Source organism: Antechinus flavipes, chromosome 1 (genome assembly GCF_016432865.1).
Source record: "Antechinus flavipes isolate AdamAnt ecotype Samford, QLD, Australia chromosome 1, AdamAnt_v2, whole genome shotgun sequence".
Lineage (NCBI taxonomy): Eukaryota > Metazoa > Chordata > Mammalia > Dasyuromorphia > Dasyuridae > Antechinus > Antechinus flavipes.
This window is the reverse complement of record NC_067398.1, coordinates 71,975,962-72,001,522: the sequence shown is the minus strand read 5'-3', so window position 1 is coordinate 72,001,522 and position 25,561 is coordinate 71,975,962. Positions and strand designations below refer to the sequence as shown.

Genomic DNA, 25,561 nt, shown 5'->3' with positions numbered 1-25,561 from the left:
ATGGCTGTGGAAGCAGCTCGAATGGGCAGCTGGGAAGGCCCAAGAGCGGCCTCCTCATCAGGGTCGGAGTCTTCGATCACTCACTATCTCCAAGCCTGCTCCATCACGGCCTCCATTTCCCTCTGGCATTCTCCTCCTCTGACACGCCGTGCTGCGTAACATCGCCTACATTGCCTCAAAGTCCACATTGGCCTAGCGCTGGTTGAGTTCCTTCAGCTCCTGCTGGCCCGGTCCTTTAAAAAAAAACTATCAGGAATGCCAAAGCTCAGAATGAAGGGACTAGTGAAGGAAATTAGTCCAAGAAGGATTTTAATTTAGATGTATTGGGAGAAAGAAAGATCAAAGATCAGGTAAGATCTTAGCTTAGGAGTGTATAGGAAAATGACAATTGGGAAGACGGAGAATTTCCAGCTAGAACTGCTCCATTCCTATTGAATTTTTTAAATGCAGAAGAGAATGACCTTTACATGGGAAATGATAGAACAGAAATGACAAACAGGGAGTTCATACCCAAGGTAATAGATGGTTATGGAGCATCTAGCTGCCCTTTTGTGAATTTAAATCATCCAACCCAGATGAACTACATCCTAGAGAACTAAAAAAAGTGACAGGTGTTGATTAATATGTCACTGTGCCATTTGAAATATCATAGAAAATAGGAGAGTTATCACAAGATTAAATAAAAACAAAATATCCTAGTTTTCTAAGAACAAATGATCTACAAACTCATTCAGTGAATTTGACTTCTATTCCTGGGCAAATTCTAGTATTAAAGATATTAAAGGTATAGTTGGGCAACATCTAGAGAGTGAAGAGGCAATTACAAAGAAAATAGCTTCATTAAGAACAGATCAGGCCAAAATAACCTCATTTCCATTTTAGACTAGAATATGTGGACAAAATAATCTATAATATAAAATTTTGTACAATTTTATGTGACAATTTGTTAAATTTGGCTATATATAGTTGTTGTAAGGTTTTTCTTTTTTTTCTTTTGCTAATAGAAGGGGAACATGAAAGGGAGAGATAATAAATGCTTATTAATTTAAAGTACAAAATAACAATTAAAATTTTAGAAAAAATGATGAATCATCTCATTATTCTCGTGAAGAAAATGGAGAGATGTGATTTAGACAATAACAATGACTGATTCAAAACCAGCTCTAAAAGTATGGACTCAAAAAGTAGTTAATTACTAAATGCTATAGAAAGACTCTAGGGTAGCACCCTAAAGTACTGTGCTTTGTACTATTTAACATTTTATTAATGATTTTTTTTAATTGTAGGAAGTTTATTTTTAATACACATTGCTTATGAATCATGTTGGGAGAGAAAAATCAGAGCAAAAGGGAAAAACCATGGAAGAAATTTTTAAAAAAACAGAAAAAAAATTAATATAGCATATGTTGAGTCACATTCAGTCTCCTTAGTTCTTTTTCTGGATTCAGATGGCATTTTCTATCCAAAGTCTATTGGGATTGCTTTGGATCACTGAACTATTGAGCACCAAACCTTTCACAGTTGATTATCACACATTTTTGCTGTTACTATATGCAATGTATTCCTAGTTTTGCTTGTTTTGCTAAGGATCAGTTCATATAAATCTTTCCAGAACTTTTTAATCAGCTTGTTCATCATTTTTATAGAATAAATAATTTCCATTATTTCCATGTACCACAACTTATTCAGCCATTCCCCAAGTGATGGGCACCTACTCATTTTCCAATTCTTTGCTATCACAAAAAAGGTGCTACAAACATTTTTGCACATGTGGGTCCTTTTCCTTTCTTTATGATTTTCTTGGGATACAGACCCTGTAGTAGCACTGCTGGGTCAAAAGGTATGCACAGTTTTATAGGCCTTTGTCAAAGGATCTAACACATTGAGCTGAATAAAATGAAATTCATTAGGGATATATATACATTTATATAAAGTATTACATTTGAGTACCAAAAAGTCAGCTTTATAAGAACAAGATGGCAGAGGCATAATTAGACAACAGTTGTTCTGAAAAAGACCTAAGAGTTTAGAAGACTGCAAGATCAATATGGATCGACAATAAAATATGGCAGCCAAAAAAAGATAAACTTACTATGAGCTTGGGTTGCATTAAGAGAAATATAGTTTTCAAGAATGGCAAAATAATACTCCAACCATACCTTGCCCTTGTCAGACTTCATTTGGAGTGTTGTGTTAATTTCTAGCTGCCAAAATTTATGAAAGATTATTAATCTGAAGCATGTCTAAAGAAGATGGTAGAAGGTCTTGACTCCATGTCATATGAGGATTAGTTGAAAGAAATTGAGTAGATGGCCCATCAGCTGGGCAGTGGCTGAATAAATTATGCTATATGAATATAATGGAATATTATTGTTCTGTAAGAAATGATGAGCAGACTGATTTCACAAAAATCTAAAAAGACATACATGAACTGATGCGAAATGAAATGAGCAGAACCAAGAGAAAATTGTATACAGTAACAAAATTATGTGATGATTAACTGTGATGGACTTGGCTCTTTTCAACAATGAAGTGATTCAAGACAATTCCAATAAACTTGGGATGGAAAGTGCTATCCAGATTCAGAGAGAGAACTATATGACTGAATGTGGATCAAAGCATGTTATTTTCATCTTTTTGTTGTTGTGTTTGGTATCCTTATTTTTTTCCTTTCTCATGATTTTCCCTTTTAATCTGATTTTTCTTGCACAGCATGATGAAAATGGAAATATGCTTCAAAAAATTCAAAAATTTAACATCTATTAGATTGCTTGCTGTCTTAGGAAAGGGGAAGGGGAAAAGAGAGAAAAAAACTTGGAACACAAAGTTTTGCAAAGGTGCATGTTGAAAACTCTTTTTGCATGTATTTGAACAAATAAAATACTTCTTAAAACTTAAAAAAAAAAGAATTAGAACAACTAATTCTTTGGACTGAAACATAAACACCCTCCTAATTAACCTATTAATTTATGTAAAATAAAAAGTCATTTTAGTTGAATAAAATACTATGTATTTGAAAAAGGATACTAGTGTCAATATAATCTTTAATAAACTAAGAATATGCTAATTTATCAATGTGACTTGACAGCTATTTACATACCACAACAATCAGGGCAATTTGGATGTATTAGAGCATTCATCCCATATCCTGGTCTGCAAAGATTAATCCACACTACTTTCAGAGTACCTTGAATATAGTATATCTCAGGAAGTGGCTCTGATCGTTTTTCCAGAATGTCTACTTGTTGAGTAAAAAATCTCTCTATAAGATTTTTAGCCTAAAAATCAACAATATAGATTGAAAAAAAAAGTTAGTGATATATTACATTTAAAATAAAATCTTGATAATTGTTTATTTGTTTGCAGTTGGGAAAAAAGAGGAAAAGTCAGAGTACAATTTGTTTTTTATTTCCATAAAATGCTAAACATTCAATCATTATGTTTTAAACCTTTATACTACACAACCTCAGCATCCTCAACATTCTTTTATTATCAATTTCATTTCTATTTTATATAGCAACTATTCCAAACCTCCTCTTTTCTTAATTTGCAGCTCCAGCTCTCATCTCAGCCCTCCCCTTATTTTCTACTTTATTGAGATAGAGATATCCAACATATTATTCAACTACAACCTTAATATGTCTTCATTTAAAATATACATGTCTGTATAATTGATATTTTAATATCATTGAAATTTCTCCCTGTCTCTCTTCTTCCCAGAAAGCCATTCCGTATAACAAAGTTTTATTTGGGAGGGAGTGTAAATAAAGGAAAGGGGGAAAGGGAAAATCAACATATTTTAAAATCTGACAATATATTGATCAATACCCATTGAAGATTCCATCCCTGCAGCCCCTGCCAATCTTCTAAAGAAATTAAGAGAATTGTCTTGTCATATCTCTTTCTTGAGACCAATCTTGTTCTTTACAATTCTAACACATTTATTTCTATGGCTGTGTCATTTTTTAAATCTATATTGTTGTAATCAATGTGAATTTTTTTTCTTGGCTCTGTTTACTTTGTTTTGGGTCAGTTTAAATTGTCCTATGCTTTTTTTTGTACTCATCATGTTCATTATTTCTTAGAGCACAACAATATTCTATTACATTCATGTACCACAATTTTAAATCATTTCTTAAATGATGGACATCTATGTGTTTACAATTCCTGGAAAAGTTTTTGGTCTTACATATTTGCTATTGGTCTATACACTTTGCAGGAAAACATGTGGATATATAAGAAATTTGACATAATTTTTTTTGCCTACTTCTCTAGTTTTCTTAGATCCATTAATTCAGTTTGTTCCAAAGCTTTTTGATTTCACGTGATCAAAGCTATCTATTATATCTTTTATAATTGCCTCTATTCCTTCTTTTTTTGTTAAGAATAAATCTGTCTGTATCTGGGAAAGCTATATTCTTTGCTTCTATTGATTTTTTAACAATATGGTCTTTAATATTGGGATTCTATATTCATTTTGAATATATTGTGGTATATGTTTTAAAGTATTGATCTAGGACTAATTTCTGACAGACTGCATTCAAGTTTTCCCAACTTTTTTTAATCAAGTAAGAAATTTCTTACAAAGTAATTTATGTTTTTTCAGTTTATCAAGCATAAGTTATTGAGCTTATTTCTTATTCTTCTTCCTTGTCTAATCTGTTCTATTGATGTACTTTTCTTTAAAGTTTCTACCAAGTTTAATAGTATCAAAGGGCAGCTAGATGGCGCAGTGGATAGAGCAATAGCCTTGAAGTCAGGAGGACCTCAAATCTGGTCTCATACAATTAATGCGTCTTAACTGTATGATTCTGGGCAAGTGACAACCCCATTTGCCTCATCAAAAATAAATAAATAAATAAGTGATGATGACAGTAAACAAATAAATAAATAAAATAGCATCATAATTCTCCCCAATATCCTTTTCTCTCCTCTTCCTAAGAGGTTCTTACAAGGGGCAGCTAAGTGGAGCAGTGAATAGAGACCAACCCTGAAGTCAGCAGGACCCGAGTTCAACTCTGACCTCAGACACTTAACATTCTCTAGCTGTGTGACCCTAAGTAAGTCACTTAACCACAATTGCCTTAGCCAAAAAAAAAAAAAAATCCATATAATGAACAGTATTTTTTAAAGAAAATAAGATGAAAAAAAGCACAATTAATATTCCGAAAAAGTCTGGAAACACATGGAACTTTGCTTGTTTTTTACAATGTTGTAATACCTTTTTCTTGTCTGTGTTTACTATTCAGCATCAGTTCATATAGATAATTTCATGATTATCTGTATTTATCAAATTTATTACTCTTTTAGCATAGTAATATCAAATTACATTCACATACAACAATTTGTTTAGTCCTTCCCTAATCAATGTACATCTACTTTGTTACCATTTGTTATCCCAAAAAGTGCTGCTTTAGGAATATATAGACATTTCTTCTTTTAAAAAGCTTTATTGGAAAACAAGCCTAGTCAAGAGCTCCCTGGATCAAATAGGAATATTTGTCACTTAATTTGCATAAGTTTAAATTGCTTTCCAAAATCATTATACTAACAACTCCACCAATAAAGAGTGCCCATGATTAAATCAACCTTACAACACTGACTATTGATAATACTTTTTCATTTCTGTCTTTCAGCAAAATGTGAAATATAACCTCAAGATTGTTTTGGTTTGCATTTCTATCATTAATAGCATCTTAGAGAATCTTTAGTATGTTTGTTAACAATTTGCTATTCCTTTTTGAGACCTTTTTGTTTATATCCTTTGCCCACTTGTCTTGGAGAATGACTATTGGTCTTATTGCAATTCTATTATTAATAGCATCTTAGAGAATTCTTTAGTATGTTTGTTAACAATTTGCCATTCCTTTTTTGAGAAATATTTGTTTATATTCTTTGACCACTTGTCTTGAAAAATGGCTATTGGTCTTATATATGTACTTTGTTTATAAAAGACTGAATGCCAAACCCCTATCAGGGAAATTTGACACAAAGATTTTTTCCTATTTGACTACTTTTTCTTCTTATCGTACATGTATTATCTGTACAAAAGCTTTTCAATTTCATTTAATCAAAGTTATGATTATATCTTTTGTAATTACTTGTCTCTATTTCATTTAGTTAAAAATACATCTCTTTCCATAGTTATGAGAAATATCTTAAATGATTTGCTTCTCCTCTAATTGGTTTTTATAATGTGATCATTCATCTTAGGTCTCTTGTGCACATAAAAAGTATTACAGAAGATGATGCAAGATGCTGGTCTAAGCTATTAGAAATAATCCACAACTTTAGCAGAGTTGCAGGATACAAAATAAATCCGCATAAATCCTCAGCATTTTTATGTATCACTAACAAAATCCAAGAGCAAGAGATACAAAGAGAAATTCCATTTAAAATAACTATCTATAGTATAAAATATTTGGGAATCTATCTGCCAAGGGAAAGTCGGGAACTATATGAGCAAAACTACAAAACACTTTCCACACAAATGAAGTTAGATCTAAACAATTGGAAAAATATTAAGTGCTCTTGTATAGGTCGAGTGAATATAATAAAGATGACAATACTACCTAATCTATTTATTTAGTGCTATACCAATCAGACTCCCAAGAAACTATTTTAATGACCTAGAAAAAATAACAACGAAATTCATTTGGAAGAACAAAAGGTCAAGAATTCCAAGAGAACTAATTGAAAAAAATCAAATGAAGATGGTCTAGCTGTACCTGATCTAAAACTGTATTATAAAGCAACAGTCACCAAAACCATTAGGTATTGCCTAAGAAATAGACTATTTGATCAGTAGAATAGTTTAGGTTCACAGGACAAAAATAGTCAATAACTACAGCAATCTAGAGTTTGACAAACCCAAAAACCTCAACTGTGGGGATAAAAATCCATTGTTTGCCAAAAACTTCTGGGAAAATTAGAAATTAATATGGCAAAAACTAGGCATTGACCCACACTTAACACCGTACACCAAGATAAGATCAAAATGGGTTCATGATCTAGGCCTAAAGAATGAGATTATAAATAAATTAGAAGAATACAGGATAGTTTATCTCTCAGATCTGTGGATGTGGAGGAGGAAGGAATTTGTGACCAAAGAAGAACTAGAGATCATCAGGGATCACAAAATAGAAAAATTTGATTATATCAAGTTTAAAAGTTTTGTACAAACAACAAAACTTGCAGTCATGATTAGAAGGGAAGCAATAAACTGGGAAAACACTTTTACAGTTAAAGGTTCTAATAAAGGCCTCATTTCCAAAATATATAGAGAAATGACTCTAATTTATAAGATATCAAGCCATTCTCCAATTGATAAATGGTCAAAGGTTATGAACAGACAATTTTGGGATGAATAAATTGAAACTATCTCTACTCATATGAAAAGGTGGTTCAAATCATTGTCCATCAGAGAAATGCAAATTAAGACAACTCTGAGATACTACTATACACCTGTCAAATTGGCTAAGATGACTGAAAAAGATAATGACGAATGTTGGAGGGGATGTGGGAAAACTGGGACACTGATTTGGTGGAACCATGAACGAATCCAATCATTCTGGAGAGCAATTTGGAACTATGTTCAAAAAGTTATCAAACTGTGCTATACTGGGCTTATATCCCAAAGAAATCTTAAAGAAGGAAAAGGGACCCATATGTGCAAAAATGTTTGTGGCAGCCCTTTTTGTAGTGGATAGAAACTAGAAATTGAATGGATGTCCATCAATTGGAAAATGGCTGAGTAAATTATGGGATATGAATGTTATGGAATATTATTGTTCTGCAAGAAATGACCAGCAGGATGAATACAGACAAGCTTAGAGAGACTTACATGAACTAATACTAAGTGAGATGAGCAGAACCAGGAAATCATTATACTTCAACAAACATACTATGTAAGGATCAATCTGATGGAAGTGGCTATCTTCAACAATGAGAGGATCCAAATCAGTTCCAAGTGATTAGTAATGAACAGAACCAGCTACATCCAGCAAAAGAACACTGGAAAATGAGTGTGGACCACAACATACCATTTACACTCTTTGTTATTGTTTGCTTACATTTTTGTTTTTTTCCCCAGGTTATTTTTACCTTCTTTCTAAATCCGATTTTTCTTCTGCAGCAAGATAATTGTACAAATATGTATACATATATTGTATTTAACATAAACTTTAACATATTTAACATGTATGGAACTACCTACCATCTAAGAGTGGGGGTGGAGGGAAGGAAGGAAAAAGTTGGAACAAAAGTTTTTGTAAAGGTCAATGCTGAAAAATTACTCTTGCATATGTTTTATCAATAAAAAGGTATAATTTTTTTTAAAAAATATGCTGGTCTTAACCTAATTTCTGCCAAACTGCTTTCTGGTTTTCCCAGTAGTTTTTAATCAAATAAACTTTTTCCCCCAAATAATTTAAGTTTTCTGCTTTATCAAACACTGGATTGCTGAGTTCCATTGTAGTTGATTTGCCTTTGTCTAGTCTTTTGATTTTTTTTAATCATTGCCAGATGTTTTTTTTTAAATTACTTCTCATCACTTCCCATTATTCTATTGTATTTGTACAAATTAATTTTATTATTTATCAACTTCTATGAAATATTCCTTTGATAATTTGATTTATATGGCATTAAAAGTACAAATTAACTTTGGTAGTATTGCCATTTTATTATATTGGCATAGTTTAGTTACAAGCACTAAATTCTTTCAGCAATTTATATTATTTTTTGTTTCTTTAAGGACCATTTTGTAATTGATTCTATACAAATATTTCTTGTGCTTTGGCAAATTGAGGCCCAGAAAGTTTATGAATTTTGTAGTAATTTGAAATGAGATTTCCACATCTGTTAACTGCCTCTTAGATTTTATATATATATATATATGTATACATATACATATATATATATATGTATGAAAGAGAGAGAGAGAGAAAGGCACTGATTTTAGAAGATTTTGTAGCCAACAACTTTGCTTAAAAATATTACTTATCTTATTTTGTATCTTTGCTTACTACCTAAGATTTTGCATCATATTATTAGCATGAAGGATAGTTTTTTCATATATGTGTGTGTGTATATATATATATGTATATATATATATATATATTCTTTTAATGTTTTCTCATTGCTATGCTATCATTTCCAGAACTGTATTAAATAATAATGAGCAGAAGAGAGAAAAAAACACAAAGAGAAACAGAGAAATTGAGAGAGAGAGAGAAGAAGAAGAAAAGAAGAAGAAGAAGAAGAAGAAGAAGAAGAAGAAGAAGAAGAAGAAGAAGAAGAAGAAGAAGAAGAAGAAGAAGAAGAAGAAGAAGAAGAAGAAGAAGAAGAAAGAGGAGGAGGAGGAGGAATGGGGGGGGAGGCGAGGTTAGAGGGAGGGAGAAGGACAGGGAAAGACTGAATAATGTTCCAGGACTGGAGAAGGAAGTGAGTGGATGAAGGGAGAGCAACTGGTACCCTACTGCAATATTCCAGGAGAGAGGTGACAAGACTTAAATAAGGTAGTTGTGTTGTGAATGAAAAGAGTAAGATGTGGGAAATTTCAAACTTAGCAAATAAAGTAAAAATTATGTGAAGATTTCATAAGGATTGAAGCATCAAAGTTTTAAACTTTGGTGACTAGAATAATGGTAGTGTTGCTGATAAAAATTAGGAAAGTTAGTAGGATGGGTATAGCTAAAAAAAAATAATAATAAGGTATTTTTGTTTGAAGTAACCATGGGACATCAGAGGGGAGATGTTTAGAAGGCAATTAGTGATGTAAGACCAGAGCTTAGAAAAGAGATAGAGACTAGATATGTAAATGTGTGTAGGATGTGTCTTCAGGTTATAGTGGACTCTATGGAAAGTAATGACATTACCAAGAGAGGGAATATAGAGAAAGAACAGGAGAAGGCAGCACAACTCTACAACACTGCCAGGTTAGTCTTGCTGGTGCAAAAATATTAACATGACGTTGTCCATTGGTTTAAAACTTGTGTTCAGGAAAGACGAGGATCTCTAGTGCAAAAGCTGCTGAGCCCTTTACAGAGCTGCTTTCTGTTTTCCACCTTTGGTGCTCCCCTGATCCACCAAACTCTCACCTGTGGCTGCAATGGCCACACCCTCAGTAAACCATTTTGGCAGGAGGGGCTAAACCAGGTTAAGGGTAATCAAAGGGTCTCGACAATGAGTTAGGAAGTCGTCTATCCCAAGCATGTAAAATTTTCCCCTAGTGAGAACAATTTGCTCCAACAGCCAAGAAGATAGGTGAGACAAGTGTTGTGGAGTGCGTACAGCTTGGTTAGACATTGAAGACACCAAGGTCATCTTGAATCATTGCCAGTTGTCTTGACTCTTTGTTGCCACTGGACAGTGATGATTTTAGAAGAGTGAGTGAGTCTGATGACCTTGCAACTCTGCCTCATTTAAATCCATTTTACACAAGAATCAAAAAGGCTTTTCACAAGCTAAAAAATCTAAAATCCTTAGCTTTCCATTTAATATTGACTATAACCTGGTTCTATCTACTACCCTTCATGACATAATCTAGAAGAACTGGATTATCAGCTATCTTCCTCATGTAGCAAAAACTCATTACTCTTGTTTCTGCTCACCTATATCCCTATATCTTGACTACTCGTCTCCTCCACTATCATCCTTCCCTGTGCTTCTCATTAGTCTCCTAATTATCTAAAATTCATTTTATACATCATTACTTTAATGATACTTTCCTCAATCTTCCCAAGTGGAAGTGACTTCTATCTTATCTAATCTTATAGCATTTTATATTCCTCATGCAATCACGCTACAATTTGTTATATTTACCTCTTACTTCCCTGCCATCATCATATTTAGTTTCCTGATACTTGAAGAATAAACACCAAAGCAACCTCCCTATCATTAGTAGATCCTGATAGGTTTATGGCTAAAAATTCATCACTTCTATTTCCAAATGCTTAAGTTTCAGTCATTGTTTCCCAGAATAGGAAGACCTTTCCGAAGATATTGAATTCTTTATTCTCATTCTCATTCAGTTAAACAAAATTAATTCTCAGGCCTTTTCTTCCTCTTTCTTTTAATTATATAGTTAGGATGCCCTGAAAGATGCCTACCCCTATCTACCCCTATCTTCACACTAGAGGCACTAGTCTTCCCTGAACACAATTTTAAACCAATGGCCAATGTCATGTTAATATTTTTGTACCAAAAAGGCTTTTTTCATCTTTGGGCTTTCCTTTTTACAATTTTTATTTCTTCCTGCTCTGAAGGAAACTTGTCTTTCTCTGAAAGAAAAGACATGGCCATCCTCTTCCATTCTGATAGATCCAAATTGATTTCAATTCTTTCAAAACACAAGATACTTCTTGGGCATAATTCTTGTCCCCAAATAGTAACTTTCTAATTGTCCTGCAGCCACCGTCACTCAACAAGCTCTCATTTTTAACACACCTTCCTTATTCCTTTATATAAACTGTGATCCAGAAGTAAGAAAAACTGCATTAAATGTGAGATTCTTTAAAATGTTTAGCAATTTCATTGATTTTTTCTTCCCCATTTCCTTAATTATTTAAAAATTATTATAAAGAATGGTTCTTTGGGAGGTAGAATAATAAAAAGAGAAAAAACTAGATAATACAAATACAAAACATCTCAATAAAAATCTATTTTAAAATTTCTATTCTTGATGTTCATTTTTTATACCAACTGATCCTCCTCTGAACTTCTAAGTTCCAACTAACTATATCTTCTTTCTGAAGTTCAATATATGACTCAGAGACTCTCTAAAAGTCTCAAAATTGTGCTCATATTGAGGGATTCAATATACATGATGATGTTCCCTTAATTTTCTTGAGCTCAGGATTCCTTGACCTCAAACCCATAACCTGTAGGTTTACTCTAGCTAGAGTATCTTATAAAGGATCTCAATGATATCTGTAAGTTTCAGTGTGACTCCTGATTTAGGATCTCTAATTTACCTTGCTTATTAACTATACTTTGCAAATTTGTATATAAACATGAGCTTATGGGTTTCATTGTGGGATTTTTTCTTAGAATTTATTTTGTAAATTTTAGTGTTCCATTCTGCTAATTTTCTTTCTAAATTCTGTCTAGTATTTAGCTTGATGGATAGGCATATAACAGCTGGCTTTTACCCACTTTTTTTCAGATTGGAAAAAAAAAAAAACTTTTGCTTTGATTTGCCAGTCAAGTACATTTTTATCAAGTCTTATTATGTGCATTTCATTTGTGTCCTGGAATCTGCCAATCCTTTATCTTAAGCAATGATGTAGAAATCTATTCCTATTGTCAGATTTTCTAAATCTGTCCTTTTTTTGAAGAAGGCATAAAATTATCACCTGTGATCCTAAGGTCACATTTAGACTTTTGTCCAAAATCTCATAAACCTCAGTAATGCCTGCCAGATGCTTTCTGGAAATAATCATTTTTGCCAAATTGCTAGAAATGACTAATAGTAATCATAATTGATATTTCTTTGGAAATTCTCAAGTCACATCCTGGAAAACTAGCCCTCAAGAATATAGCACACATCTTTGTCAATATCATCATCATTTTGCCAGCAAATGTTTCTTTAGCATCCTATAAAAAAGGACAACCATACCATTCTTCTTCCTCTGATGCTTATTTGGTAGTCTCTTCTCTGATAGCATCTGTGGGCTCATATCAATCAATCACCCAATGGGTATTATATATCCCCTCTACATGCCAGATGGACAATGTGCCAAATCGGTTTGTTAGTTGTTGTTCTTTGTTCTCAAAGAGAATCAATACAACATCCATTATTATGTTAGGGTCAAGCAACAATGTGTCCAATTGTGACTGATCAGACTAATATGAGATTGGAAGACTCTACCACGGGTTGGACAAAATAGTCTACATGAACATTTGGAGAGAACATGTCTAAATTTGTGCATTTCATGTCACGTTTAAGCTACTGCAATTCTGCTTTGCTCATAGAGTACAGTGCCTCCTCTGATACAATAAAACCATCCTGGGCAGTCCTGTGCCCATGGGAGACATGGGAGACATGTCTCACAATCAATTACAAAATTCTTCAGAAAGATCTTGAGAGTGTCTTTGTAGCACTTATTTTGACCTTGAAATTGCACTTGTCTTGTGAGAGTTCTCTATAAAACAGTCTTTTTAGGCAAATATACTTGTGGCATTTAAATAACATGGTCAGTCCATGGATTGTTTTTTCTGCAGTAGTGTTTGAATATTTTGCAATTCAGCTTGAGAAAGGAACTCAGTGACTATATTTTACCTTGTCAGGTAATCTTCAGAATTCTCCAAAGACAATTCAAATGACAGTAATTGAGTTTCTTGACATGGCATTGGTAGACTGTCCAAACTGTGTAAAATTTGTGTCTGTAGACACAACACCTCTGTGTACTTTCAGTTTGGTGTACTAACCAAACTGAATCTAATACCCCTTCCCTCCCACATTTTCCTTTTCCTTCCCAAACATAAACTACCTTTGCCAATATGTGTATCAACCTCATTGTTTACGTGTACATCTCTAGAAATTGCACTGCCGAGATAAACTTATCCACAGCATTCAAAATTTCTTTATGTCCAAAACTAATGATTCTATATGTGGGTGGTATGGTGCTGGCTACTGGTAAGTTTTTTTCATAGTGTTAATTTGTTGCCTCTCAGCCTCCCTAAGCGCACAATCATTTGTGAACCAGAAATAATGTACCAACTCTCCTTCTTCACTTTAGTCTTGGCTTATAGCCTTATCAAGTTAAATAATTTGCCCATCAATGTAGTATCTGACCTTGATGCCATTTTTGTTCTTATTAAAGACATTCAACATCATCACAGAAAACATACTAAAAAGCATGGCAGCAAGATTACAATCATGCTCACTCCGTTGGTAACAGGAAAAATGTAAGATCATTGTCCACTATCCAATATCTGGGCAAATATGCTGACATGAAACTGACAGACAATACTAGTGAACTTCTCCAGGCAACTAAATGTTGCCATAATTTTTCACAAGCCCTCACAATTGATAGTATCAAATGCTTTTGTGAGATGAACAAATGTTATGAACCTCTATTCTGCTCCTGACATTTGTCCTAGAGTTGTCAAGCAGCAAACGCCATATTAACTATTTCTCAGTTCATTCTGAAGCCACACTGGATCTCAAATAAATGACTATCTTCCAGATGAAGGATGATCCCATCGAGGAGGACTCTGGACAAAATCTTGCTGGCAATGACTGAGAGTCACCTGTGATTGACACATGACAACCTATTGAGAGGCAACACAGACATCCATGAACTCCTGGGGATAACTCACATTGGAAGATTTCCTTGGAAGATGCCTTGGAAGATTTCCATAAGTTTTTATATGAGCATTTGGGCTTCCTGCTTTTTAAATCTAAGCTAGAATGAAATTAGCCAGGTGATTTGTCTCATAAGAGGAGCCTAATGACATTCAAAAACCCTTCTTTTTTTTTGGAAGTTTTGCTAAATAGGAAATGACTTTAATCTGAGATATACAGTTAGTGACTTCAACATTAACTAATAATGGTCTGTTGAAAACACTAAGGAACTGTTCAGCTCTTCTCTCCAGGATCATGTCATTATCAATAATCAATGTATCTCAACACTTTCCACACAAATTAAGTCTGATCTAACCAACTGGAAAAATATTAAATGCTCTTGGATTGGGCGAGCAAATATAATAAAGATGACAATACTACCTAAATTAATCTACTCATTTAGCTCTATACCAATCAGACTCCCAAAAAACTACTTTGATGAATTAGAAAAAATAACAACAAAATTCATATGGAAAAACAAAAGGTCAAGAATTTCAAGGGAATTTATGAAAAAAAAATCAAATGAAGGTGGCCTAGCTGTACCAGATCTAAAATTATATTATAAAGCAGCAGTTACTAAAATCATCTGATATTGGCTAAGAAATAGACTAGTTGATCAATGGAATAGGTTAGGGTCAAAGGACAAAACAGCCAATAACTTTAATAATATAGTGTTTGACAAACCCAAGGACACCAGTTTCTGGGATAAGAATGCATTATTTGACAAAAATTGCTGGGAAAATTGGAAATCAGTATGGCAGAAACTAGGCATTGACCCACACTTAACACCGTACACCAAGATAAGGTCAAAATGGGTTCATGATCTAGGCATAAAGAATGAGATGATAAATAAATTGGAAGAGCATAGGATAGTTTACCTGTCAGACCTGTGGAAGAGGGAGGAATTTATGACCAAAGAAGAACTAGAGATCACTATTGACCACAACATAGAAAATTTTGATTATATCAAACTGAAAAGTTTTTGTACAAACAAAACAAATGCAAACAAGATTAGAAGGGAAAAAATAAACTGGGAAAACATTTTTACAATCAAAGGTTCTGATAAAGGCCTCATTTCCAAAATATATAGAGAACTGACCCTAATCTATAAGAAATCAAACCATTCTCCAATTGATAAATGGTCAAAGGATATGAACAGACAATTCTCAGACGAAGAAATTGAAACTATTTATAGACATATGAAAATATGCTCCAAATCATTATTAATCAGAGAAATGCAAATTAAGACAACTCTGAGATACCACTACACACCTGTCAGATTGGCTAGAATGACAGGGAAAGATAATGGGGAATGTTGGAGGGGATGTGGGAAAACAGGGACACTGATACATTGTTGGTGGAATTGTGAACACATCCAGCCATTCTGGAGAGCAATTTGGAACTATGCTCAAAAAGTTATCAAGCTATGCATACCCTTTGATCTAGCAGTGTTTCTACTGGGCTTATACCCCAAAGAGATACTAAAGAAAGGAAAGGGACCTGTATGTGCCAAAATGTTTGTGGCAGCCCTGTTTGTAGTGGCTAGAAGCTGGAAAATGAAAGGATGTCCATCAATTGGAGAATGGTTGAGTAAATTGTGGTATATGAACATTATGGAATATTATTGTTCTGTAAGGAATGACCAGCAGGATGAATACAGAGAGGACTGGCGAGACTTACATGAACTGATGCTAAGTGAAATGAGCAGAACCAGGAGATCATTATATACCTCAACAATGATACTGTTTGAGGATGTATTCTGATGGAAGTGGACCTCTTCGATAAAGAGAGCCTTAATTGATCAAAGATGGACAGAAGCAGCTACACCCAGAGAAAGAACACTGGAAATGAATATAAACTGCTTGCATTTATGTTTTTCCTCCCGGGTTATTTATACCTTCTGAATCCAATTCTCCCTGTGCAACAAGAAAACTGTTTGGTTCTGCACACATATATTATATCTAGGATATACTGCAACCCATTCAACATGTAAATCTCGGGGAAGGGGTGGAGGGAGGGAGGGGTAAAATCGGAACAGAAATGAATGCAAGGGATAATGCTGTAAAAATTATCCTGGCATGCATTCTATCAATAAAAAATTATTTTAAAAAAAATGTATCTCTATCATCACTGAGTAGTTGAGATGCTCATAAGTCTTTGGCCTATAAATAGTTTTCAGAGCATTATAAAAGCACTTTGGATTGTTATTATCAGCATAAAATTGAACTTCATTGGCTTTCTTATTAAGCCAAGAATCCTGCATCTCTCTAAGCTTAGCCTGCACTTTTTTAACAGCCTTTTATTTTTACAATACTTATAGACAGTTGTCAACATTCATCCTTGCAAAACCTTGTGTTTCAATTTTTTTCTCTCTCTCTACCTCCCATCTTACCTAGACAGCAAGTAATCCAATATAGGTTACACATGTGTGGTTGTTTTAAACATATTTCCACATTTATCATGTTACACAAGAAAAATCAGATTAAAGGGGAAAAGGAAAAAGGAAAAATCAAGTAAGCTATAAATAACAACAAAAAAGTTGAAATGTTATCCTCTCTCTGGATTCAGATGGCTCTCTCCATCACAAGTCTATTGGAACTGGCCTGAATCAACTCAATGTTAAAAAGAGTCATATCCATCAGAGGTGATCATCTTATAATCTTCTTGTTGCTGTGTACAATGTTCTCTTGGTTCTGCTCACTTCACTTAGCATCAGTCCATGTTAAGTCTCTCCATCCCTTTCTGAAATCATTCTGCTGATTATTTTTTATTGAACAATAATCCATAACATTCATATACTATAACATCAACTGGAGATGGGCATCCATTTTATTTCCAATTCCTTGCCACTACAAAAAGGGCTGCTACTAACATTTTTACACAGGTAGATCCTTTTCCCTTTTTTATGATCTCTTTGGGACACTGATCCAGTAGACACAACGCTGAATCAAAGGGTATTGCACTTTACTTTTGATGGAGTTAAAATCTGCCTTTTTCATTTAGCAGCTTCTGGATTTCCCTAGCATTTTCATCAAATCAATCCTGATGTTTGCAAGTGTTTTGATCCCAATGAAAAAATATGGTGCTATACACCAAATTTCTTAAAATTGCCTACTTTTACCTACTCTACTGTTGCCAAACTATGTGCTGTTCCAGCTTCCCCTCCAAATTAGACATGATTTGTTCACCCAGGAAGAAACACTCTAATCTTTTGATATTAAGTCTTCTGATAGTTATCTTGCATTGGAATAGCTGCTTTTGTTGAACACAAATATTTTACTTGGAGAGGAAAAATCTATTATCCGTTCAGCACATCACTTTAATCACTCTCACATCCTATCTCTTCTCATTAGAGTGACATATTAAATGCCAATGTTTGCTGCAAGGGTACATCTGTGAAGTTCTGTTATATTTAGGTAAATAGAAGAGAATTGGTGATAACAAAGTCATTAAACACACAAGTCTTCAGTAATAAGTAAAAGTTGTTGCTGTTTCCAACTCCATTCCTCCTAAAGATTCCCAGCTTGTCTGATAGGCTTTGCTTACTATTAGTTTTGATTGCAAACCTATGCCAGTTCCCTGGTGCTCCCTATCACAATTATTGTGTTATCTTCAGTAAGCTGACCTTAATTAGCCAGCCTAGCTTCACTCAAGGGTACTATTTGGATGGAATACCTGCTGAGTTCTTTCATAACAAGACCTTTTTGTCTTTGAAATCTACCAGATTTTATGTTGTCCTTAAGAGTTAACACGTTACATATCAATAATGAATGGACTCATCTTTGTAGAATTTTTTGTGCTTTGATCACAGGTTGGAATACACCCCTGCCATAGGAGGCAGGTCAGGGTTGAGTGAAGCAGCCAATTTGTAGTGGGCCCTTTCTAGCCCATTTTTCATGTCAGGAGGTAAGGAGTGTGGTGCTTTAAAAAGATTGCTTAGACGCCTACTAGTCCACAGCTACTTTGGTCCAAAGAAAAGATATTTCTATGACCTGGGACACCTAAGTGTAAGGCTGTAACTATAGCTCCCAATGTTTCTGCACATGCCATAGGACTATGAGGTAGGTAGAAATGTTATGGGTGATGTTTTTTTATTCATGTATAAGTTAGATTTAAATGAGACAGAATTGCACAAAATCACTGGTCTCACTCTCTTGTCCAGTCAGTGGTATCCAAAAACAAGATAAAAGTCAAGACGACTGACAATGGCTTGGGACACAATGATTGACCTTGGCTTCTTTGATGATTGACCAAGCTCTAAAAGTTCCCAGCTTCTATTTTAGTCACTCTTGTGTCCACTAAAATGAAATATTCTCATCTGCTCATTCCAGAAAAGAAAGCCATCACTGATGGGTTTGAAAATCCCAGATTACTTTCAACCTGGTTTAACCCATCTGTTGGAATGTTAGCAAAGGTGTAATCTCTGCATGTACACAGCTCCCTGGAGCCATAAGTGAAGACTGAGTCAATCAGGTAGCACAAGTGGAAAGCACATGCTGAAAGCAGCCTCAACACTAGAGGCTCAAGTATTTACTGGATATCATACACATCAAAAGACAAAAGCTTCCTTCAAGGAGCTTTCATGCTTCATCATCATTCTCTATAGTGAAAACAGCTGTTTCATCTAAAAAAGCATTCTAAACCTTGGAAAGTATCTGGTATTTGTTATATAGTTACAAGTGTTCAATATCTTTCCCCCTTTATTCCTCTGTTACCTTTTCCCTCCCTTCAACTTTTTCTTTGTTTCCATATTTCATGGTTTTAAAAAACCATTTTCCCTTACATTCATATATGTGGAGAAACATCAAGCCTATTACATTCACTTTAAGAAGAAAATCAACATGACTTCTGACAAAGAAAACAATGGCTTGATCACAATAGACAAATTGTACATCTACATCATGCAGAACACTTTTCTCCAAAGTTTCTGGAATTTACATGTTCAACTTTTTCTAATTCTTGCTACTACTACTTCCTAAAAGTAGATAACTTTCTAAGTTATGACCTTGACTCTTTGTATTCTCCATCATAGGCCCTATTCCTTGTTTTCCATGTATCTTCCTTAAATTCCCATTCTCAGGTCCTCTCCTCCCCCTTGTCAAATCCTTGTTTCTGCTCATGGAAACCTTTCCTTTTCACTAAGATTGATAAATCAATTAAGAAATATTTATTAAGTATCTGTTATGTACCAGGCACTGTGTTTGGCACTGGAGATTCAAAGACAAAAAATACAATAGTCCTTGCCCTCAAAGAGATTACATTCTTTCCAGAGACAACACTTAAACATAGGAATATACACAAAATAAATACAAGGTACTGGTGGGAATTGAGAGAAGGAGATAGCAGCTGGAAAGATTAGGAAAGACCTTATGTAGGATGTGGACTTTGACTTGAGCAATACTAGGATTCTAAGATATGCAATTGGGGCATGGATCATATAAAGCACAGAGATTAGAAGGGAATAGTGTATGTTACCAATGCAAAGAAGTGAAGCTTGGGAAGCTATAAAAGGGAAAAGAGACTATAAAAAGAAAATAACATACAATATAGCTAGAAAGCTAGGTTGAAATAAGGTTGTAAAAATATACAGTTACCAAACAGAGGAATCTGAATTTGATTATACATCTGATAAAGAACATGCTGAATAGGAAAATATTATGGTCAGATCTATCCATTAAGAATATCACTTTGGCAGCTGTGTGGAAGATAAATTCGAGTAGCTGGAATCTAAAGTCTGAGACATCAATTTGTGGCTACTGAAAAATAGCCAAGCAAAGAATGAGAAGGGATTTATCTAGGATGGTGGTGAGCCAGCCTAGCTTCATTCAAGGGTACTATTTGGATGCAATTTTAGTCACTCTTATGTCCACTGAAACAAATTATTCCTCCTCTGCCCATTTCAATAGAGAAAGCCATAACTGATGGGTTTGAAAATCCTAGGTTACTTTCAACCTGGTTTAATCCATCTGCTGGAATAGTTTTGCAAAAAGGGAACAAATGAGAGAGATGTAAAAGAGAGAGAAGTAGCAAAACTTGGCAACTGATCAGATATGATAGATGGGGGCAGGGAAGGAAAGTGACAAGTCTTCATTTCTCTTCTCATTGTATCAATCTCCATAATTCCATTAAACAAGGGTTCTTGATATATTTTGAGTCATGGAGTCTTCTGGAAGTCTAGGAAAGTCTATGAATCCCTACTTCAAGAGTGATATTATTGTTATCTACATTTAAATAGAAAGGAATAGTCTGGACTACATTTGGAAAGCACCCAAAGCTGCAGTCTAACACAGAAATTCATCTTTTTAGCTTTTCTGTTGATTTTTTTTCTTTTCAACAGAAACTTTTATTTCTGTTGATTCTATAAGACTGAAAATCACGATACACCACAATATCTGAAGAACCAAGATTATAAGTTACTCAACAAAAAGGAAGGCAGATAGGTAACTCAGTCTATAGAGTTTGGGATTTTGAGAAAAGATATGATTTCAAATCTTGCCTTAGACACCTACTAATAGTATAATCACAAATCACCTAATCTCTCTCAGCTTTAGTTTCCTCATTTGTAAAACAGGGATAGTAACATCTACTTTTCAAGGTTATTGTAAATATCAAATAAGTTAACACAAAAGTGAGTTTTTAAACATATAAATTATAGGTGTATCTGCATCATTATCATAATTCTTTAGAGACAATGAAACCTACATATAACAGGTAAATTTAGGATAGCATAATACCAATAACAATAAAAATAATAATGAAATAATAGCCATTATAAAGTACTATAGACTTTACTTTCTTTTTATAGAGATGAAAACTGAAGCTATGAGAAGCTAAGCAATAATCTCCTTTGTTACATTGAATTTAAAACTGTATCAGAAGCCAGGTCTTTCCAATTAGAAGCCTATCCCTCTAGATTCTAGACTCAAAGAATTGTATGCAAAAAGTAACATCAAATATATCATACAATAAATGTATAATTGGAAAAGATGTGTAAGTCAAGTCATGAAAGCCATGAACCTGTTACCATACTGCTACCCACAAATTGTTAAAAGACTCAAGAAAAGGAATGCTTCTTCAGCAATTTGATAGTTCCCATAGGAAGAATCCAAGAAGCCATGTACAAAAACAAAATCTACACATGATGAGAAAGGGTCAATGGGTTTACATCTACAACTTTGGAAGATGTAACCTTGATACAGTATATATCTAAAAGCAATATTATATTCTGATTTCATGTTATGAAAGGCAATATGGTATTATAGATGAATAATCACTTAGGAACAGTAACATCTGTTTTCAAATCCTGCCTCTCATACAAAATTATTTACCAAAAGTTAAATTCAAGTAAATTCAACATACATTTATTAAACAACTCCAGTGTACGTGGTACCCTGCTAAGTGCTATGAAAACTGAAATAATATGAAAAATTCCCTTTTTTTTAGAAGGAATTTCAGCAGAGATACAACACTTAAAGAAGTAAATGCAAGATAGAGAACAGTTTAAAACTAAAAATAATTGTTATTCTATAACAATGACCACCTCTATACATTTAACCTAATTCTTGCCTGAGCGTCAATTCATATCGTTGACTCTTGGGCATCTTGATCTGGATGTCCCATAGACATCTTAAAACAGCATCTCTATATCTTTACTTCTTCTGAAATTCTCTATTATGGTCAAGTTCAACATTATCCAAGCTCAAAATTCAGTGTCAATTTTGATTCCACACTTACACTTACCCTACATAACCAACTGATTACCAAGTCTTATTTCTTTCCTACAAATCTTTCCTATATATCCCCTTCTTTCCACTTCATCTCCACCTTGGTTCGGGTTTATCACCACTTCACACTTCAAATATTAACATTGGCCTTCCATTTGGTCTTCTTGCTTCAACTCTGTCCCCATTTCAGTCCATCCTCCACTCAGCTGCCAAAGTAATCTTCCTGAAGTATAGATCTAAACACATCATCCCATTCCCACTCAATAAATTTTAATGACTTGTAATTCCAACAGGGTCAAATATAAAATTGTTTGCTTTTAAAGTGCTTTATAATTTGTCCCATTTTTACCTTTTCAGTCTTCTTATAATTTCCTTATCTCTATATTCTCTGTGTTCCCAAACCACTCACCCCTTGCCATGCCTCATATATGACACTCCAAATTTAGATTCTCCCATCTTTTCACTGACTGTCCCCTAGAGGCCTGAAATGCTCTCCTTCCTCTTACTTTTGCTTCCTCAATTTCCTGGTCCAATTTGAATATCTCCTAGAGGTGGGCTTTTCCTGGCTCCCCTTTCTCCCTCTCCCTACTGCAACTATCCCCCTTCTGAGATTAATTTACAATTATATTACATATATTCTATTTGTCTAATTCTTGCATGTTATCTTCTCCATTAAAATGTGTACTCCCTAAAGGTTTTTTTTTTTTCCTTTTCGTTGTATCTTTAGGGGATTATTTCCCCTTTCTTTGTGAATTCAGACACAAAGAAAAATTTTTACTATGCACAATGCCTGGTGCATAGTAAGCACTTAATAAATGCTTGTTGACAACTTGAGAAAAGGCTTCCCAAAGGCCAACATCTGTCAGTTACACTTGGAATGAAGATAAGTGCCTTTAAGAGGTAGAAGTGAGAAAGGGAAGTATTCAACACATAGGGAAGAGTCTGTAGGAGGAAATGTGGAAACAGGAGGTGCAAATGACACTATTTATCTGAAACACCAAGTATGTGAAAAGTAGCCATGAAGACTAAGGAGTTGAGATTTTATCCTAGAAGCAATAGGAAACCACTGAAGATTAATGGACAGCAAAGATGGAGTGAGATCTGTGTTTTAAAAAGAATTTTGGGAGCAGTAGAAAGGATCTAACTGTTCACATAATGTTTGTCAAATAATTATTTTTCTGTGTGCAAAACAAGTTTATGTCACTAGACCTGGGTCTGAATCCCAGTTCAAATTCTTAGTATCTATGTGACCTTAGGCAGGCCACTTAACTGCTCACTTGGCTTTAACTTTTAATTCCTTTGATCCAATCACACTACTTTTTCATAAAGCTCTCATCTTGAGTTGTAAAATTATGTATATCAAGAAGTCTGAATAAACATTGAATTTCCAAGATTTCATAATATCATCTAGTCATAAACTATTTTAGAAGAAAAACACTAGGAAAACAATAAATTTATTCTCTGAAAAATTTACCTAAGAATAAATTAGATGTAACTAAAAGAAGATGTTGTAAGACATATACATTTCTTCTAAGGTATATGTAAAAAGGATCCTCATAGTATAAGTGCTATTTACCCATAAAGAATAAAGGATGCAGGAGTAGATTAGTAACCTCTTCCACTTCTGAGTGCCTGTCCCTAATCTAACATCATAGTATGTAATGGGCTGAGGCTTGAGTTGATGCACTGAGGTTCCAAGCACAGTGAGGCTAAATAGTAATTGGACCATACTCTATTAATATATAAGCTTGGAGAAAGAATGGCCCCCGCCCACTCTTTGTGCAAGTCCTGATGTGTTGTATAGGAAATGACAATTTTGGTGGGTGGAGGCAGGGGAGTGGAAAAGGAAGGGGAAGGAGAGACTGGGAGCATTTTGAGATTGCGATTGCGAAGGCTTTTCAGCTCAGATCTCTCTTTGCTAGCTGGCTTCCTGTCGCAGTTGCCCATATTGCTATCACAATCTTTTTTCACCTCTTCACTTCAATAAAGATTGAAGATTTTTCCCTTAACCTGAATTCCTGACTCCGGCTGATTTTAAATACGCGGTCATTACAATAGTAGGGAATTCCTAAACCAAGAATGTGTCCAGAATCTGTAAATACCCCCAGGAGTTCTCTAAGTTGTACAAGAGTAATTCTAACAAAGATAAATCAGGCTTACCTAAAGAAATATAAATCCAGAATTCACATCTATGCTAGATTCCTCTTAATACCTCAAAATAAAACAAATAAATGATAGAGCTTGTTAACTTTTTCAAATGTTTTCTTTTATTTCCTTGGGGCTCAAGACAAAGATACGTTTATATTTATACTACTAAAATAATGCTATCTTTATTTTGATGTAAAGGGATATTTTGAGTAATAATTTTAAATTTTTTCATTAATGTTTAAGGTGATACATAAAAAGTGTGTTGCTGACAAGCTGAGTTGGAAAAACTACTCATCTTAATAGCTAATATTTATATAATGCTTACTATGTGCCAGACACCATGTCAAGTGTTTTACAGCTGTTCTAGTTCTTCCTCACAAAAATCCTGGAAGGAAGAGCTACTATTATCCTCATTTTACATATAAAGAAATTGAGACAAGTTACTTGCCATAGCTAGTACATATACATACATAATACATACAGCTTGTAAGTGTATGGACTCAAATTTGAATTTAGGTAGACTCTAGGCCTAGCATTTTATCCACTATGCCACCTAGAGTTTGAATTAATTGGTATCTATATGAAAGTAAAGGGATCCAGAGGAGGTCTTTCCCTACTAGCACAGTTAGTTAAACCCCCGTGACAGATCTTAAAAATGGCATAGCCATAGATTCCCTCCTAAGTGGCTTTGCCCTGAGCCGCCTTCTCTTTATAACCATTTTGTTTATAACCATTTTTGTTTATAACTATTCTCTTAGTAATTTCATCAATTCCCATGGACTGAATTAATTATCATCTCTGTGCAAATGACTACCAGAACTCTATATTCAAATTTCATCTATCTTCTGAGGCCCAGATGTCTTCTGGACATCTTCAACTATTTCCCTAATATGTAACTTTAACTTTGAAAACAAAACTCATTATCCACATCTACTCTACACCTTTTCTTCCAAGACTATTACCATAGTCTCCTAATATGTCTACTGCCTCAATACATCCTCCATAGAACTGCTAAAGGCATTTTCCTAAAACACATATCTGATCATATCACTCTCCTGCTCAAAAAACATTAGTTGCTCCCTATTTTGCTTCTAGGATGAAATATAAAGTCTTCTTCACAACAATCACAAGTTTTTTACAATTCTTACAGACATACTTTCCCTCCTTGTATGCTATAGCTCCCATAAAGACCTTGAATTCCCTTTATATCTAGCATGTATATATTTATTTTTTCAAGCTTTTTATTTTCAAAATATATGCATAGTTTTCAACATTCATCCTCATAACACCTTATGTTCCAAATTTTTTCTTCCTCCCTTCCTTTCCTCTACCTCCTTCCCTA

At 34.1% G+C, this 25,561-nt stretch overlaps 1 protein-coding gene across 2 annotated transcripts in view; it reads right to left on the bottom strand.

Moving 5' to 3' along the window:
- ZPBP (zona pellucida binding protein) overlaps positions 1–25,561 on the bottom strand; it is a 116,271-nt gene that overhangs the window by 30,173 nt on the left and 60,537 nt on the right. For both annotated transcript variants that reach the window (XM_051984353.1, XM_051984361.1), the window contains one exon: positions 3,101–3,278. In XM_051984353.1, the coding sequence (XP_051840313.1) occupies positions 3,101–3,278 (178 nt within the window). The remainder of the gene's footprint in view (positions 1–3,100; positions 3,279–25,561) is intronic.